The sequence below is a fragment of the Teleopsis dalmanni genome, chromosome 1 (assembly GCF_002237135.1).
Source record: "Teleopsis dalmanni isolate 2A chromosome 1, ASM223713v2, whole genome shotgun sequence".
NCBI classification, from domain to species: Eukaryota; Metazoa; Arthropoda; class Insecta; order Diptera; family Diopsidae; genus Teleopsis; species Teleopsis dalmanni.
In genome coordinates this window covers 111,613,768-111,631,645 of record NC_051846.1, presented here as the reverse complement: position 1 = coordinate 111,631,645, position 17,878 = coordinate 111,613,768, and the positions used below count along the sequence as shown (strand labels likewise).

At 31.3% G+C, this 17,878-nt stretch overlaps 2 protein-coding genes across 2 annotated transcripts in view; one reads left to right on the top strand and one right to left on the bottom strand.

The window, feature by feature from the left end:
- The first annotated feature begins 295 nt into the window (after nt 1-295).
- LOC119665565 lies at nt 296-1,523 on the top strand. The gene is made up of 2 exons (XM_038074793.1): nt 296-375; nt 512-1,523. The coding sequence occupies exons 1-2, from the start codon at nt 296-298 to the stop codon at nt 1,521-1,523; spliced, it is 1,092 nt and encodes a 363-aa protein (XP_037930721.1).
- Nucleotides 1,524-16,874: 15,351 nt separating this feature from the next.
- Nucleotides 16,875-17,878, bottom strand: part of LOC119665564 (protein ALP1-like) — a 1,672-nt gene continuing 668 nt past the window's right edge. The window contains exons 2-3 of the mRNA XM_038074792.1: nt 17,689-17,869; nt 16,875-17,566 (exon numbers count right to left, since the gene is read on the bottom strand). Of these exons, the coding sequence (XP_037930720.1) occupies nt 16,875-17,566; nt 17,689-17,869 (873 nt within the window). The remainder of the gene's footprint in view (nt 17,567-17,688; nt 17,870-17,878) is intronic.

Below are 17,878 nucleotides of genomic sequence, written 5' to 3'. Positions count from 1 at the left end.
ACTGCTACTTGCAAGACTTTACAACAAAATTAAATCGCTCTTCGAAAAGTTTGATACGGACGTCTATCTATGGTCTGATTCCCAAATCGTATTACATTGGCTCAAAATGCATTCGGCCACACTGTCTGCCTTCGTAGGCAATAGAGTTTCTGAGATTTAAGACCTCACCGCAGGTTCACATTGGAGATATGTCCACACAAATTGTAATCCAGCAGACATTGTGTCAAGAGGCAGCACTGTTAAGGATGTCACTAATTCTATTTGGTTTAAAGGACCTTCATTTCTTCGTCAAGAGATGTATAAGTGGCCTGCAAACAAGAACGACAACTTGGATTTTGAAGAAGTCAATAAGAAAAACGAAAAGCAGCATTCAAGGTAACTGTATCAACCAATTATGTCATAGATATTATTGATAAGTATAGCTCACATACAACGGCTCTTTGTGTACTGGCTTGGTTGTTTCGTTGGTATCATCATTATAAAAAGAAGTTCAACCGCAATGTCTTTACAGAAGTCCTTCTGTAAAGCTGATAAAGGTTGGTGGACGATTAGAATTGGCTGATCTTGCAAAAGAACGTAAACATCCTATCCTGCTGCCTAACAAATCTGAATTCGTCATACGTTATGTTCGTTACCTGCATCGTAAGAATTATCATGCTGGACCTAAGGCACTAGTGGCACTCATTCGTTTAGAGTTTTGGATTATAAACGCCAGAAAGGTTGCTCGAAGAGTAGTCAGACAATGTGTTCACTGCGTGCATTATAAGCCAAAACTATTGCAACAGATGATGGGCAATTTACCGGTAGAACGTCTCACACCGTCACGGCCGTTTGCGCGCTGTGGTATAGATTTTTGTGGACCATTCAACACGTATTTACGTATAAGAGGGAAGCCTCCATACAAAACTTATATCGCCATTTTTATTTGTATGGCAACAAAAGCAGTACACATCGAAGTTGTATCAAGTTTGTCAACAGACGCGTTCATTGCAGCATTAAAAAGAATGATTGGCAGGAGAGGCTTACCAAGTGATATATTTTGCGATAACGCAACCAATTTTGTTGGGGCTTCGAATCTATTGACAGAACTAAAGTCATTCTTGTTTAATAAAATAACCCAATCGTCTATCATTCAGTACTGCGCGTCTGAATTCATTAATTTTCACTTTATTCCGCCCAGGGCACCTCATTTTGGCGGTCTTTGGGAGGCTGCAGTTAAATCCGCAAAAGGGCACTTAGATAGAAGTTTGATGACTACTAAGTTAACATTTGAGGAGCTGTCAACAGTAACAACTGAGATAGAAGCTATTCTCAACTCTCGACCATTGACACCACTTTCGCCGGATCCTAGCGACTACAAAGCATTGACTCCTGCCCATTTTTTGATTGGATGCTCTCTAAAGGCGTTACCGGAGCGAACGGAATTTGCTAATACTAACATGCTCGACAAGTGGTCACTCATCATCGGTTTGAAACAATCATTTTTGAAGCGGTGGTCTCATGAATACATAAATGAGCTATAGATGCGCACAAAATAGACCTGTGAAATACCAAATATCATGCCCAATGCAATGGTGTTAATTCATGAAGACAATGTGCCTCCACTACATTGGCAACTCGGAAGAGTTCTGAAGGTCATACCAGGCAAGGACGAGCATGTCAGAGTAGTTGACGTACGTACCTCAAAGGGCATCATTCGCAGACCTATCCACAAACTAGCCATTTTACCTATTGAAAGTCGTTTCAAGGAGGCCGGGATGTTGGGTAACAATACAAAATAACATAAAATATATAATGTTCATAAATAACGAAAGTTTTTGTATTATTGGCAACCCTGTTGCACAATGTAAGTTATTACAATAAAAACGATCAGTCTTGATCAAACTCGAATTAAAAAACAACGTGTTTTTTTGTCGTCTCTTTTTCGGTTTTAGTTTTACTAAGAAAAATTCTTCTTGGTACAAATATGTTAATATTTTATTTTGTCAGGCACTATAATTTTATAAATTTCTTAAAGAGTCACTGTCTCGGTTTTTTTTTGTGATAAATTTAAATTAATTTTTACGTTTTACACTTACAAAAAATATCAAAGTACGCAGTGATATTTTTTGCGCGCGCACCTCAAGTCTTCTTCAAAGACGTTGTCATGACAACAAAATAATGCTTTCTGTTAAGAATATAGATATCCGTGGAAATATGCTACGTTCGCATTGAAATACAAATTTTAAGATTTTTTTCCATACAAATTCAAAAGCTCGAAAGTTCAATTTTTAAGAGCTTAAATTCCCTCGTTAAACTGGGTATAAAACCCTAAGTTCAATCCTATTAATCTCAGATCAGTTTTGACAAAGGATTCAATAGTGTCTCCTACCTTTTTTTAAAAAAAAAAATGAAATTTAAAAATATTTGAAAAGTTAAATTAATTGAAATCATGAAAAATTTATTAAAGATTAAAATTGTGAAAAAGTGAAAATTTATTGAAATTGTAAAAATTATAAAAATTTAAAATTTTATTGAAATTATAAAAATTATCGAAATTGTGAAAAAATTATATAAATTTGAAACTTATAAATTAATAAACATATTTTTGTATAAAAATTTTACTTGTTTTATTCACTAATTCACATACGCGTGCACCAAAAAACATAACTATATCCAAGCATTAGGGGTTGAAAACTCTTTCCAAACTAGTTTTATAACTTGAAATCCTTCTGACGGACCGTTCTCGAATGTTAATTTATTATACATTTGCTTAGTTATACAATTGGAACTCTCGTCAATGTTGTAAAATATTGTTGGGTGAAGTAACTCAGTACCATTATTCAGCTTGGTTGCTGTCTCCATTTGGCTGATAGTTACATCAAAATAGTGTTGTTATAATTGACACCAAATGTAGATGTTAACAATTCGATTTCTTGATATAAATTATCATCAATTCTTTCTGGAATCGTATTGAGTCTAATGATTTCATATTTTTCAATATCGGTAATTGTGAAATAACCATGAATTATGACGTTTTCAGTATCTTGAACATATTCCAATCTGTTCATCGGGATTGGTAAGACATACATTTCTTGTCCAATTTTTGTGGAACATCGAGTAAAAAGTCACTGATTTTATCATGTGAAAGGAATTCATAAATATGACTAAGTTTTAAATATACATTAAAGATTTTATTGTATTTTGAAGTAATTGTAGGCCATTATATATGAATTAAGTACATATGTGTTCAGTTTATTTCCTTCTCCGATATTATGCCAATCTTGCGTCTTTTATTAAAGCTGTTGATTTTGTTGATGATTTTAGTTTCTGTGCGGTTTACTGCCGCTATTGTGGTTCATGATTCTAGCATTTGATTTAGTATTTTGGATTAATAATTTCTAATTTTGATCCAACGTTTCAATCTAGTGACACACTTCATCGTTTACGCTAAAAAGTGTTGGTAGCACTGTACCTAATATTTCTCGGGGCCTTCTTGTAGCAGATGATTCTGCCGTCAACAATCGATCAATGATAATTCTTAAGATGCGCCCATCATAATTTAAATTGGACACTAAATCGTCACATTGTATATAGGGATTGGTAGCCTTTGACTTGGTACACAATATTGTTAATTGTTGTATAGTGTTATTAACGTTCTTTTGATCTTGAATTATGTCACAGATTGAAAATGTGATAGTGGTTCTAAGTATTTCTCTTTGTATTTGTATTTTTGCTTTGCCTAATCCTTCAATGAATAATCCTGATTCAAGATATGTTATTGTGAGTGTTGCTAATTTAATTCCTAATGTGAGGTATGTCAAAAATGTAGCAAGAACTATTGATTTTGATTGTTGTTGCGTTTTAGGTTGACGCTGCTCCAAGCTCTTTACATTCTTTAACTGAATTTGGGAATTTCTCTTGATTTGACAGAATGTGATCTTCTTTAACATTATCAGTGATTGGCAGAAGATATATTTTTTGTATCGTACATTTTACTGTCCCTTTATGGGTTTTAATTGAAACAACTCGGGTTAAGTCATCTGTTCCTTTATGTACTTCTATGACTCTGCCTAGAGGCTACGTTGATTATATTAATGTTTCGTCTTTCAATAGGACTAATTTACCAATTTCTAACTTTGGTATTGATTTTGTCCATTTTTATCTCTGTTGTTGAATATTTATTATATAGCCTTGAAACCACTGTTTACAAAAATCTTACCGTATTTTCTGCACAATCTTCCATCTTTTTAGGCTAGCTTCGCGAAGTTAATAAGACTATCATGCGCTAGAGTGTGAGTGCATTAATGTTTTCAATGTTGTCTGGTTATCGACAGAGTGACCGTGAACTAAGACATTTAATTTGAGTTAAGATCGAACTTAATTCCTCGTATGTCAATTTTTGATCACCTATATTTCTGGCCAGATGGTATATAATGAATTTTAGTCCTGATTCCCAGAGACCACCAAAGTGAGGTGAACCAGGAGGGATAAAATGGCTAGATGATTCTCTATTTGAATCTTTTGTAAAATGTTTTTTTACCTGTAAAATTGGTACCATTGTTTTGCTTTTATTGAGGCTAAATTAAAACACGATCGCACTGTTTTAGGTATATCGCTTTATTGAAATGTTTATCTTATTTTAATTCTTACTCTACCTTAAATACATAAAAATACATTATACATAAATATAATTAAATACATTACATAATTATGTTAATGCGCCGGCAAGCACTAACACAGCAGGGTAGCATGCATACGCTTAATTATCTCACTAATGTGAGGCTAAATTCAATGATGGGAATATGCTGCATAGGCATATTCACAGCCATACAATATTATTTATATGCACATTAATATGCATTTATAGAATTATATATATAGTGTATATAAAGTGTATATATGCTATAGATACACGCCTTTTTATCATTCGTTTGAGTGTTGCTAAGAAACCTTGTCAGATCTGAAGTTAACTCAATGTGAATTGCCTTTGTTGTGAGGCATAAAAAAATAACTGTAAACGCTTTATGCTTAAAACCCATAATTGAAATGCCCTGAATTAAGAGCATTAAATGTACAATGGTCCTGCATAGTCTATGCCGCACATAAACTTCTCATTAATTGAATTTTTACTTTTGCCTTTATCCGAAAACATTTTACACATTTATTGATGCAAGATTTCACAGCGATTGTTCCACGAAAAGTCCAAAATATTTTATGGACGTAGTTTAACGTCAATTTTAATCCTCCATGCGTTTGATTGATTATGAGTTTGTACTTGTTGTATATAAAATTATCGGATACTTTTGATTGTCTGATAAATCTACATTTCTTAATCTGCTGCCCACTCTGCACTATCAGGCATTCTAACACTCTAATACCCCTGCACTATCAACAAATGGGTTTAATGAACACAACTAATTACTTTTTATTAATTGTTTCTGAAGGTTAAGCCTTCTGATGACATCTTTAAAACATTTTTCCACCTGCTTTACCAACACAATTTCCGCAGCATCGATGTCATCTACCGATCTTTCTTTCGGATCTTCTTTCGGCAGTAAGCAGTCGCTGGAAGAAGTTTGTTTAATGATGAAAGTCGATTAAAAAATTCTTTATCATTGGTAATGTCCACGACGATACATATTACAGTTTTGTTGGCTTCTGGAATAAAATTCAAATCAATTACTTCATCATTTTCTAGTCAATTTCCTTCATTCACAATTTTTGTATCATGATTTTTGCTTTAATGGTTGCAGGCGACAGCCATCCAAATGTATCGATTAATATTCCAGCATCACTTAGAATTGCTCTTTTGGTGTATTTTGAACTGAATGATATGATATTTATTTTAAATTCGAATTGATCCAAGTTAGGATACTATTTCATTCCTAAAATTTTAATTGCTTGGTTATTGCATCTCTAACCCTGATTTAATATATTTTATCTGCATATTCATCAACATTTCCGGTTCGTTTGATGCCCATTTTCTTAAATTAAAACCACCCCTCCGTAGGAATTGGATCAATTCTTCTTGTACTTGTTTACATTCTTTAATCGTATTAGCGTCTTCCAAACAATTGTCTACATAAAATTTTTCATTTAAGATTTCACTTGCCAAAGGATAATTAATTCTCTAGTCTTCTGCAAGCTTAAACAACGGTTTGATGGCAAGATATGGGATTGATGCAATACCGTATTTAATCGTGTTCAGTCTATATTCTTTTATTGGTTTTTTCCGATCGTTTCTCCATAAAATTCGTTGAAGATCACTATCATCATGATGAATCAGTATTTGCCGATACATTTTTTCAATGTCAGCCGTAAAAACTATTTTAAACATTCTTTACTGCAATAATAGAACGAATAAATCCTTTTGTAACGTAGAGCCTGTCATCATAATACTGTTCGGTGATTGTCTAAGCTTGATGCCTAAGCTTGATGCACTCGTGCATAAAGTTCACATACTCTTGCTTTAGTGCTGGATTCTGCTCAAGTCGTTTTTTCAGTGAAAGGAGTTGAATCATAATGTCTCTCACAACGCCTTTCTCTAGTGTTCTTATTGCTGTATTTGGAATTTCCTCTAATTCGCAAAATCGTTTTAAATACTCATCCCTGTTGCCGTAAGCCATAGTGCACATTTTTTGGTGATTGTACGCTCTACATCTAAAGGTCCTGATAATAATGAAATAGCGTGTTCTGAGCCATTGGAGAGTTGTCTCGATTAGATTATCCACAAGTATTGCTGGATTGTTGTATCTTTGTCTTAGTACTTCAACTGCCGCTATATAACTATTCGCTCTTATTGATAAATGATTGATGAGTCTGACAGCTTCTCCCCGCAGAATTCCTTTTAAATACTGCATTCTTTCGACATATATTAAATTATGGTTTTGCTGAACTTACCGGTCCGAAATCCCAAAATCATATCTGCCGTTAATTATTGGTACGTTCAGCGGTAGTAGTTTGATATTATTACTTATCGGTGTTCTTCTTTTTGAAACGTTTTGACAGCGAACATTCAGTTGTTCTTGTAATTGAATAAATACCTACTTCTTCATATATCGATTCTAGTTGAATGAATTTTACTACTTCATCATTGCTGAGGTTGATAAAGTAGTCAACTTCATCATTGCTGAGGTTGATGAAGTAGTCAACTTCATCATTGCTGAGCAGACATGCATTGTTTAATTGTGTGAGATCTTTGCCCAACAATTCATCAATTTTTCCAATTTAAACTGTAACGTTTCAATACTTTTCGTTAAGACTGTTTCTGTTTCTCTTTGATTTGCTATACTTATACCATTGAATAAAAATATTATAGAGTCACAATGCCATAGAAATGAAATTTTGTTCTAGGTATCTATTATTGGGTACCCAAATCACTCAAATCTCTGCCGACGTCGCTTCAGTCGTTTTTGCTTCATACCAAAGAAGATTTCGCAATATTCTCTGCTTCATAGGTTCAAGAAATTTTTATATTTCTTTTTTGTGTTTTTTGCTCTTTTTGCTCTTTGAGGTGTTGTTATTGCTTTCTTGAATTATAATGTAAGTAGTAAAAAGAATTACTCTCTATTTTATATTCATTCGTGCCTACTTACTTTGTGTTCAAATATGAACGTATGGACATATTTTTGTATGTAATTTTGGGGGCAAGAGATATCAAAATTTTATTTGCAGTATTGAAATAATTTTTCATTATTATGGCACTTGAAGAAAGAATTATAATTGTTTTCGTAATTATTACTAATTATTTTTTTTTATTATTTTTCTCTATTTTGACTATAGTTTATAATCGTCCTTAAGAATTTGAAGAACTTTAGTTTTTTATATTAATATACATTAGTATTTTCGACAAAAAGATTTTTTGCATATAAATGATAAAGAAATATATTATCACACATAAATAATTGGAAAATAGAATGGTAAAAAAGAAGAAAGAAAACAACCTGCAGAAGATTTTCCGAAAATACTCCTAAACCTGCCTAAAATCCTACCACAACAAGGCCCAATGACAAAACGACAACAAACAACGCTCAGGAATAGAGGAATATCACCACCAATAAGAGAACACATTTGTTAGTTCTTGCCGTTATTAGATATATATATGATACATTATTTTTTGTTGTTTATATGTATAAATTGCTTTGTTTAAAATATTAATGTATATTAACACAAAAAATTATAAATTGATCAATATCCAGTGAATAACCATAAAAAATAGCGAAAGTTTCTACGTAATAAATATTAATATTTACATTTTTATACATATTTATTAACACATATTTATTAATAACTATCTTAAAATTATTTCACCTAAACTATGTGTTTGAACAAAATAAATAAATAAAGTAAGTAGTTATGGTAATAAATAAATCATAAATAGATGTTATTAAGCCTGTATTCGGACAAATTTGTAATATAAGGTCATATAACAATTTATGCCTTAGTCGATTTCACTTTCTCTACCATACAAAGGAATTGCTTACGAAGCAATATAAGCAGAATAATGTCCAGCAATTCAATTCAATGAAGTCTGCAGGCCCCAATAAACCAACTCGGACTTGAAAAAATGCATTGTTCGCTCATTACTTTTCTAATTTCAAAAGCTTCCGGCTTTTGTTTAAACATCTTCTTAAATATGGACACATGCTTGCAGCTGACATTAGGAAATTCTTCAGTGGGTGGAAGAAGTTTACCGAAATCAGTGGATTTGTTATAATTTTTATAAAATAGAAATAGCTCTGTTGGTGCTGTCAAGAACTCATTCGATTTTCTGATGATTTTATTACATGATGAACAACTTAATTTCGGTAAAACTCGAGATGTGACCTAACCCAAAAAATATCGAATTGATGGCAATTCACTGTCTAAAACCTCATGGTTCTCGGATATGTAGGACATCACAGTCTTTTGAATGGAAATTTCATCCTGATTGTCCGAATTGTCGTTTGTTTCGTGAACCATTAAATAAAATTCATTACTTGGTGATATTTCTTCATCTACAACCGACTGAAACACATTATCATCCTCCACAGTTTCGCAATTTCTCACTGTTGTGGATAATAGAATTTTACGCGTTATAGCTTTTGCCAGCATATAATTAATTTTTGATGCGGATGGATTTTTGTTACAACCGCCTCTCTGCCGTAATATTGAAAATGTGTTTTCAAGTTTGTTTTGACAAAGAAAATTTGTCATTATAAAGAATATTTCACTATTGCTTCGAAAAATTTCCTCCGCAAGCTGAATAACTCCATTAAGAGTGATTTTAAAGCCTGTCAGGAAATGAACAATTTTCTTTGAATCGGTAAACTTAACGGAATTGAAAAAAGGATGAATTCCTTTATATAGTTTATTACAATTCCGTCGACCTGCAACGCACAAGAGTATGGATTTTTGGAATACAGGGTACAGGAGTTTATGCAGTTAAATATTTTATCAATTTTTTCAATAAAATTGGCAGTTGCTACTGCCACTTCTTTGCTGACATTGTTAAAACCTCCAGTTCCCACAATGGTTCTTATTGCGGCTTGTACTGTCTTACTAAATAATTGTGTCGCAAACTTAACCCTCATTTTTTCAAAATTTTTTGGTTCTATATGTTGCCTACTTAGTTTAGGACACATTTTTGTAGTTGCGTATCTTTCTTGCTCTCACAGTTCATTCAGTACTTAAAAGCTCACAATGCCGTCTGCTGTTGTTGGGTCACATGTCATAAGCCCATTACGAAGGCATTTAATCAAATGCGGAAAATCATACATGCAAAATATTTGTGTTTTCCTATTTGCTGAACCTTGGTCGCAAGAAAAAACTCTTACAATAGTACCAAGCTCACGTTTGAGGAGCCGCAAATTTTCCAATATTATATTACTTAAGTAGTCTCCATCCATGCCATTTTCAGTAATAAAATAATTTAAAATAAATGACCAATTTGAAAACATTCCCTTCGCAATGAACAGGCATATGCTTTTACCAATTTTATCAGTTCTGAAAACTCCACATCTTCAAAACCATCAATTTGGTCCAATACCGAGTTATATCGTAGCTCTGGCCTTAATTTCATTTCATCAACAATAAGTATTGCGTTCTCTCGGTCAATCTGCCTAAGCATGCTTATTTTTTTGGTTGCAGGTTGCAAATTCTTGATGGGCGTCCAATTTATAATAAAATTTTCATGGGGTAACGTAAGGTTTAGTCTGTTCCTCATGAATAAATATGATGAGCGAGACTTTAGATACAAATTAAGAGCCAGTTCACTTGACGCTTCATCGTACTCCCTATTTCGAGATCCTACAAGCATCTTGGACAACGTTTTCGACTCGCGACTAATACTGTTATTAGCCTTAATTGAATCAACAAGTTGACATTTATTTTTAATTCTTTGTTGCAATATTTTTATTTTCTTTTTTAAATTTGCATTTTCACAAGCGCTTCTGTAGAATTTCTTTCTGTAAAATTCGGCGCATTTACTTTTTGCACAATTGCAGCAGGATTCGGTCCTCTTAACACTTTCGTCGTAATTAGGAATTATTTGAATTTGTGAAAAGTCATAGTCCTCCTCTTCATTTACCCTGTTTAAGAAATAAACCGGTATCGCTGCTCTTTTAAGAAATTTACTCCCAACATCTGAGGCAAGTAAGTATCATTTGATACTTACTCAGAGGAATATTACATTTTTCTCCCCAAATTTCACCCAATGTGGTATCGTACGCCGGAAAAGAAAAAAATTTTACACCTTCGTCAAAACGGCGATTACGTTTGCAAGAAGATATGCAGCAAATGTCTTTATTTTTCTTTGAAATTACGGACATAATTGTTTATTTAAAATAATTAGATATTTTGAATTCAAATAACTAAATATAAATATTTATGTTAATATATATGAAAGTTTATTTAAATTTTAATAATAAGTTATATCAGAAAATGAACACAACGCGATCGTAGGCACAAAACAATTGATTTACTATTTAGTTATTGGAAAGCATTTTCATATTTTGTATTATGCACAATCTTCTAAAAGAGTAATTAATAATTAATTCCCATAAATAGGCCGTGTACGAGTTGCAGTAAATTAACGTAAAGTAAACTGAAATTTCCTAGAGATTTTTTGCACTGCACTTATGTTAAAAGTTTTCAAATGTATTTATTTTTTTATTATACATCTTATAAAATGTTCCCAATGGTAATACCTAATTTACCCCACTCGAAATTCTGGTAAATACCAACATTCGCTGCCATACGGACATAATTTACTATTTTCCTCAATTTACCATCAATTACTCGAACTCGGACACGGTCAATTACATACAATTATCTTATTTTAGCTAATACTAATATAACATATATATAACTGTTATTATACCTGATTAAAACAAAAAATTGAATAGTTTCATTTGCTTCAAATGTTCCTAAAAAAAGATCAAAAAATATTCATATTCTTCCAAATAAAAGTACCCAGTAGAAAACGGATCGATCCGTCATCGAAGACGTCTTCAAGACATGGATACATACATGAAGACCGATCGATCCAAATGTATGCCGGTCTTCGAAGACACTTTCATACAAATTAGCCAAATGTCTTCAATGAATTTTTGCGTACATGTCTCGAAGACCGTCTCGAAGACAATGTCTTGCATAACGGACGCATTCGACAGAAAGTTGTGCGCTCTTAGTGCAGTGCTCATATAATTTTTTCACCCTTTTTTTTATTTCTACTCTTTTATTGCGCTCTTTAAATTTTAAATGAATTTCAATTTTCTCTTTAAATAAGTAGAAAGAAATTGTTGTATTTTGTACTTTTATTTATTTTATATAATAATTTCTTAAATTACATTCAAAATTAAAAGTTTTAAAAATAAATTATAAATTTTATTATAAATTATTACAAATTTTATTAAGATATTAATAATAAACTAGTAAAAACTAGTAAACATAATGAAAATTAATTTAAATAATTAACTTAATATAACTTAGCATATCTAAAATTAACTAAAACTAATATAAAATAATTTATAGCATTTCGCTATCATCAAATGTTGAAGTTTTATATGTTTTCAAAAGCGTTGAAGAGGATTTTGGTACAATTAAACCTTCTGATCTTAAGAGTTCTAAAATATCATTACTACAACGCCTGTTAATCCTGTGTTTTTTAAATATAACAGCTAATTTTTCACAAGTGTTTTCAGTTTTTTTATTTTCAACATCCTTTGTTTCGTTTCTAAAACAACTTTCACTGGAATTATTGTCTTCAATATTAATATCAATATTTTTTCCAGGAACTAAGTCACTATTTAATTTGTTTTGATTTAATTTCTTTTTTTTTAATATTTCGTAGTTTAATGATTTTGTTTCTTTATTTATTTTGATTTTTTTAATATTTATTTCACTACACTTCAAAATTATTGCGTCACTTCATTTATAAAACAGCGTCATCTGAGGCAAAATTCAAATACGTTGCTATGAACACTAAAAATGAGAGAGAAAGCAAAGAAAGAGTATTTACATTCATGTTTTGAGCAATTGTTTTGCAAATTTGCTTGAAAATGCGGACGCGGTATCAAAGACCGTCTTGAAGACAATGTCTTCGAAGACCACTTTTTCTACTGGGTACATATGTTTATAAATATACATTTATACACATACATATATATATGTAGGTCAGTAAAATTCCAAACAAGTAGGGATGTTTCTCTTATTTGCATTATGAAATGATATTAAATGCATGCAATTTTTACGTACTGCTTGCTGCTGCCTAGCATTAATTACAAAAACAAATAATTACACCAAAAACAAATTTGACTTCTTTTCTTGTACGGCCTGCATACGCAACAAGCAAATCTATTTTTTGTTTTCATTTTTGTCCTTCATTCTTGAATAGTAAAATTTTGAGAAAGAACAAGCATAAGCGCGGCCGATTTAGCAGCAGCGCAGAAAGAAGGAATATCTTCACTCCGCCCTCCCGTGCCTGTTGCTGAAAATTTAAAAATTGAGTCATTGTGACTCTATAATATTTTTACTCAATGCTTATAGTTAAAAAATACAAGTTTAATGTATTGCACTGAAAGTACACAGCAGTTTACACATAGATATCAAAGTAATCATATGCATCGATGTTTTATTGATGCTTTAGTTAGCTTTAAGAAATTAATGTGCAAAATTTGTTAGTTTATGCTATATTTCATCTAAATATTTTGTAAAAATTGTTTATGTGTTTTTTATATACGGTGCCAAACATTATAATTGGCACAGCAAGCAAATTGAAATAGCACAATTTTTATCATGTTAATGATGCGATTTATAATCAACAAAAAATTTTTTAGATAAAATGCTTAATTTGCTTATCAATTCATTTTATTTCATTTTATTTTCTTTTATATTTAAATTTTTAAAATTTAAAAACCAAACAAATTTTGCACGGATCACGTTTGAAAATAATTGGCCACGTATGAATTATGCCAGTTGGGTTTGTGTACAAAATTTTTTGATTTATGTAAATAATTTTGGCGCTAAAAAAATAAGTGAAAAAATTTTGAATACAAAAAATCTAAAAAATGGAAAATAAAGTTTTTATTTAGTATTTACTTAAAAACTTAAAATTAATTCTATAGTAAATAAATGGAAATTGCAGATTTTATTAGAATTATCGAGCAAAACTGACTCCTCCATTTTCTTTTTAAACACTAGTCCAAGTGTATTAGGCTCAAGGGATGAAGTGCATCAGCATGGATATAGTGAAAATTTTATGGAAACGATCAATAATTGTTCCGTTAAAGATTATTTGATTGGTATTTCCGCATAAAAAATACAATTGCTGTATATTAATTATGTTTCATATATTAATAGATTTGTTAATAAAATCCAATCAGCAAATACAAAATAACCGTGGTGGTCACAATTGAACGAGAGCAATGAAGGAAATTTACATATTTTTGTGGTATATGGCAAATATAAATACTTTTCGCGAATTTGGTGTTTGTTTTGACATACCAAAAGCTTCTGTATAGAGAATAATTGAAAGAACTAGTGTTTAGCTTATAGTGCCTATTATGAATTGTCTATCGCTGATAGACAGTAGAAAAATTTCTACTGCTGATAGACAAAATCAAATTTTGGTATTATGAAGTGCAAACCGATAGAAGTTTTTCTATCAGCGGTAGACAAATTTCTCTACTGCATTTGAGCAGTAGAAGTTTGTCGATCGTATAAAATATATGCTGTTAAAACGCTTTATATAGTCAATTTAACATATAAATTTAATATAACTTAAATATTACTAATTTAATAGTTAGTAATAATTCATTTAGATTTAATATAATATAATATATATTTAATATATTTGATTTCAAGTGTAGTGTTATATGTATATTGAGAATAATGATTGTTGCATTTTTGTTTTGTTTTGTTAAATTTTTATGTGTATTTATTCAAATATTTTCAACATACGCAAGCATTTTTCAAATTTCTTAGATATATTTTTCAACGAATAATGTATTTACATAAAATTAAGAAATAATAAAATTAATAAATTTTGTTGTAGGAAAAAATTGAGGAGCAATAAAAAGCAGATAGCAAAACTTGTTGCAAATATTGGAAAAAATATTGTTGCAAATATGGAAAAAAGAAAGGCATTTGCAATAAGACACATTCCAGACCAATGAGGGACAAAATTATGATTGAGCTTAATAGTCTAGGGGCCTAGAAAATATTGAAACCATTTTAGTGAAGGGAGCCAAGAGTATTGTGATCAAAAACTTACTGTAATACAAGAAAAATTAAAATTGGCTATGGAAAACACCGACAAAAGATATAAATATCGGTCCTTTAAGCTTCAACTGCTTAAAAAAGATATGAATATTACTAATTTAATTTAATGTAATATACATATAATAGGGGTATTCAGGCAACTGATTAGTTGCTTAGCAGAGAATTAGCAGAGAAGGAGAGAATCAACTATTTCGGTGATTCTCAGATTAGTACAAATTTGATTAATAGTGCTGCCAATACCAAGTGTCGTAATAATAACTAAAAATGAACTTTAGTATAGAAATTGGTTAGCTGTCTCTCTCAGCTATTTGAATTGTGTGTAAACAATTTTGCAAACACAAGTATGTTTCACTTTTGCTGTTGATGCGAGTACTGCCAAGCATTTACACACAACAAACTAATCAGATTACGCATTTTGGGTCGTTCAAGCAACTAATTAACATCAAAATGCTAATTTTTTTTATATGAAGTTTTTGAATCAACTAAGCAACGAATCAGTTGCCTGAATACCCCTAATGTAAATATAACTACATATTATAAAAATATTAAAATTAATATATGTACAAACATATTTATTTTTAGAATATTAAAGTTTAAGTTTAATATATTACTTTAGTTTATTAATGTAATGTAATATTAAATAATAATTTCGTATTAAGAAAATATATTTTTATTTATTTTAAAAAGAATTTGAATTCAATTTTAATGTTTCTTAGTGAACACAATACAAACAAAATAAGTTCAATTAAAGCTGGGCGCTCTAAAACCCTTACATCATTCATAATAGTGCAACTCACTACGTTTACGCGAACCTTAAAAGTTGTTTTAAGGCTCTTAAAATCGATTTTAAGATCGCGTAAACACCCTAAATTGAATTTTGCTTAAAAGCACTTTTAGCTTACTAAAAGTAGTTTAACATCACTTTTAGTAAGAAATGTCACTTTTACGCTTTGCGTAAACACCTTAAAAGCAGTTTAAGGTTTGAATTGTCAGCTGTTAACAGTGAATAGGTGCAAATAATTTGAATTTTATTACAAATAACACTAACTAAAAATATGGAGAAAAAGGAAATAAAAAGAAAAAATTGGATGAAAGAGGAGGAAGAATGCTTAATTAAAATATTTGCAGAAAAACAAATAATTAAATTGTTAGACGGCAAAAAATATAGAAAGGACACAATTTATGAAATTGTTCGCCAAGAACTGGAAATCAGTGGCTGGTACAGAAGTGTACAGCAAATTAAACAAAAGTGGCAGGTATTAAAGAGACAATACTCTGAAATAAAAAAACATAACAATTGTAGTGGTAACAGTTGCATGGAATACCATCCATTGATGTGCGAAATCCTTGACTCAAGACCATCATCAATACTTGAAAATAACGGGTGCGATACTCTTGATATTGAACACCTAAATGGTAATTTATCATACAAGTAAATATCTTCTTACCGAACTTTAATTTTTTTAATTGCAGGCGAATGGAATGAAGAATATTTAAATGACAACGTAGAGGAGCACAATTCAGACTTTGATTTGCCTTCAACATCCGCATTTTTAAACCCGCAGAATAACGCAGATGAAACGAATTGGGAGTTAGGAATAGATGACTTGCCTTCGACGTGAACTTCATCGAATACCACCACAACGCAAATTCGACTAGATCGATCGAAGGGCAGAGGAAGTTACGCAAAGGCATTGTCCAGCTTTCATGAAAGTTGGTCTCGCGAATGCAAAATTATGATTAGCCGCCAGGAAAAATTCTTTAGCGAGGAAGCGGAAAAACAGCGTGAATGGGAAACGAAAATGCTGGAAGAGCAGCGTAAGCACAATGAAAATTTGGTGCGTAGTAGCAATGAGACAATTGAAAGTGCTATCAGAGGTCTAATTGCAACGCAGAATTTAAATTAATTAAAATTATTTATTTTTTATTCTCTATTTGAAAATCTTTTTATTTTTTATTCTCTATTTGAAAAAATATTTCAGTTTAATATTAAATTTATTATTTTCAATTATTTAAATTTATTATTAAGCTTAAATGGTTATAAATATATTATATTATATATATTATATTGTTAGTTATAAATAAACGTATAAATTAATTAATTAAAAATTGGTTTTTTCTACATTATTTTTTTAATTGCTTCTATGTAGAAGTGGATATTTTCTCGCCAAGTACGCGCATATATGATCTCGCATAAGATGTCCGGACGACGAATTTTGTCGATTGTACATCTGTTCAGGTTGGGGATATTCACTTTCACCGTGGATTCTTTCTACATCCCATGAGGAATTATAACGTTGGTTAGATATCTCCACAAAATTGTGAAGAATTCCGCACGCTATTATCACATGCGGCATATTGTAAACATCCAGGTCGCTCTTCTTATTAAGTATTCTCCATCTTCCTTTCAAGCGACCAAATGCTTGCTCCACAACAATTCGTGCTTGATTCAAATATAAGTTGAAGGATGTCTCTTCAACAGTTAACTTGTCCCTATAATTTTTCATAATCCAGTTACAAAGCGGATAAGCTGCATCACCAATAATATAATAAGGAAGTTTAAAAAGCATAGCTTCATTTGAGGCGTTGTAAATTGCGTCGATTTCCCTATGGCTTTCAGGAATTAATGTATTATGGTTTTTGTATAGAGAACTGCCCCTAAGCACTGATGCATCGTGTGCACAGCCAGGATTTTGTGCTGTGATATTTTTAAATAAATATTGATCACCCACAATAGCTTGCACTGCAATGGAACTATAACGCTTTCTGTTACGAAAGTCTGCAGCACCGTCTTGTGGGGGTTTAATTGGCACATGAGTGCCGTCTATAACACCAATAATATTTGGCAGTTTAAATTTTTGTTCAAATCTCGAGGCTATGCGTTCACATTCTAATGCATTTGGCCAGGATAATATTTTCCGACTTGATTTTCAATTAAAACTTTACAGAAACTGTGAACACATAAGCAAACAGTACTTTTTGATACACCAAATCCCTTTGCAATTACACGGTATTCAGCACAAGAGGCAAGTTTGTAAACTGCAATAGCTATTTTCTTTTCAACAGACAACCCTTCAACGAAAGTATTTTCTGCTGGTGCCATTTTATCCTTAAGCAAATCTACAAGCTTGAAAAA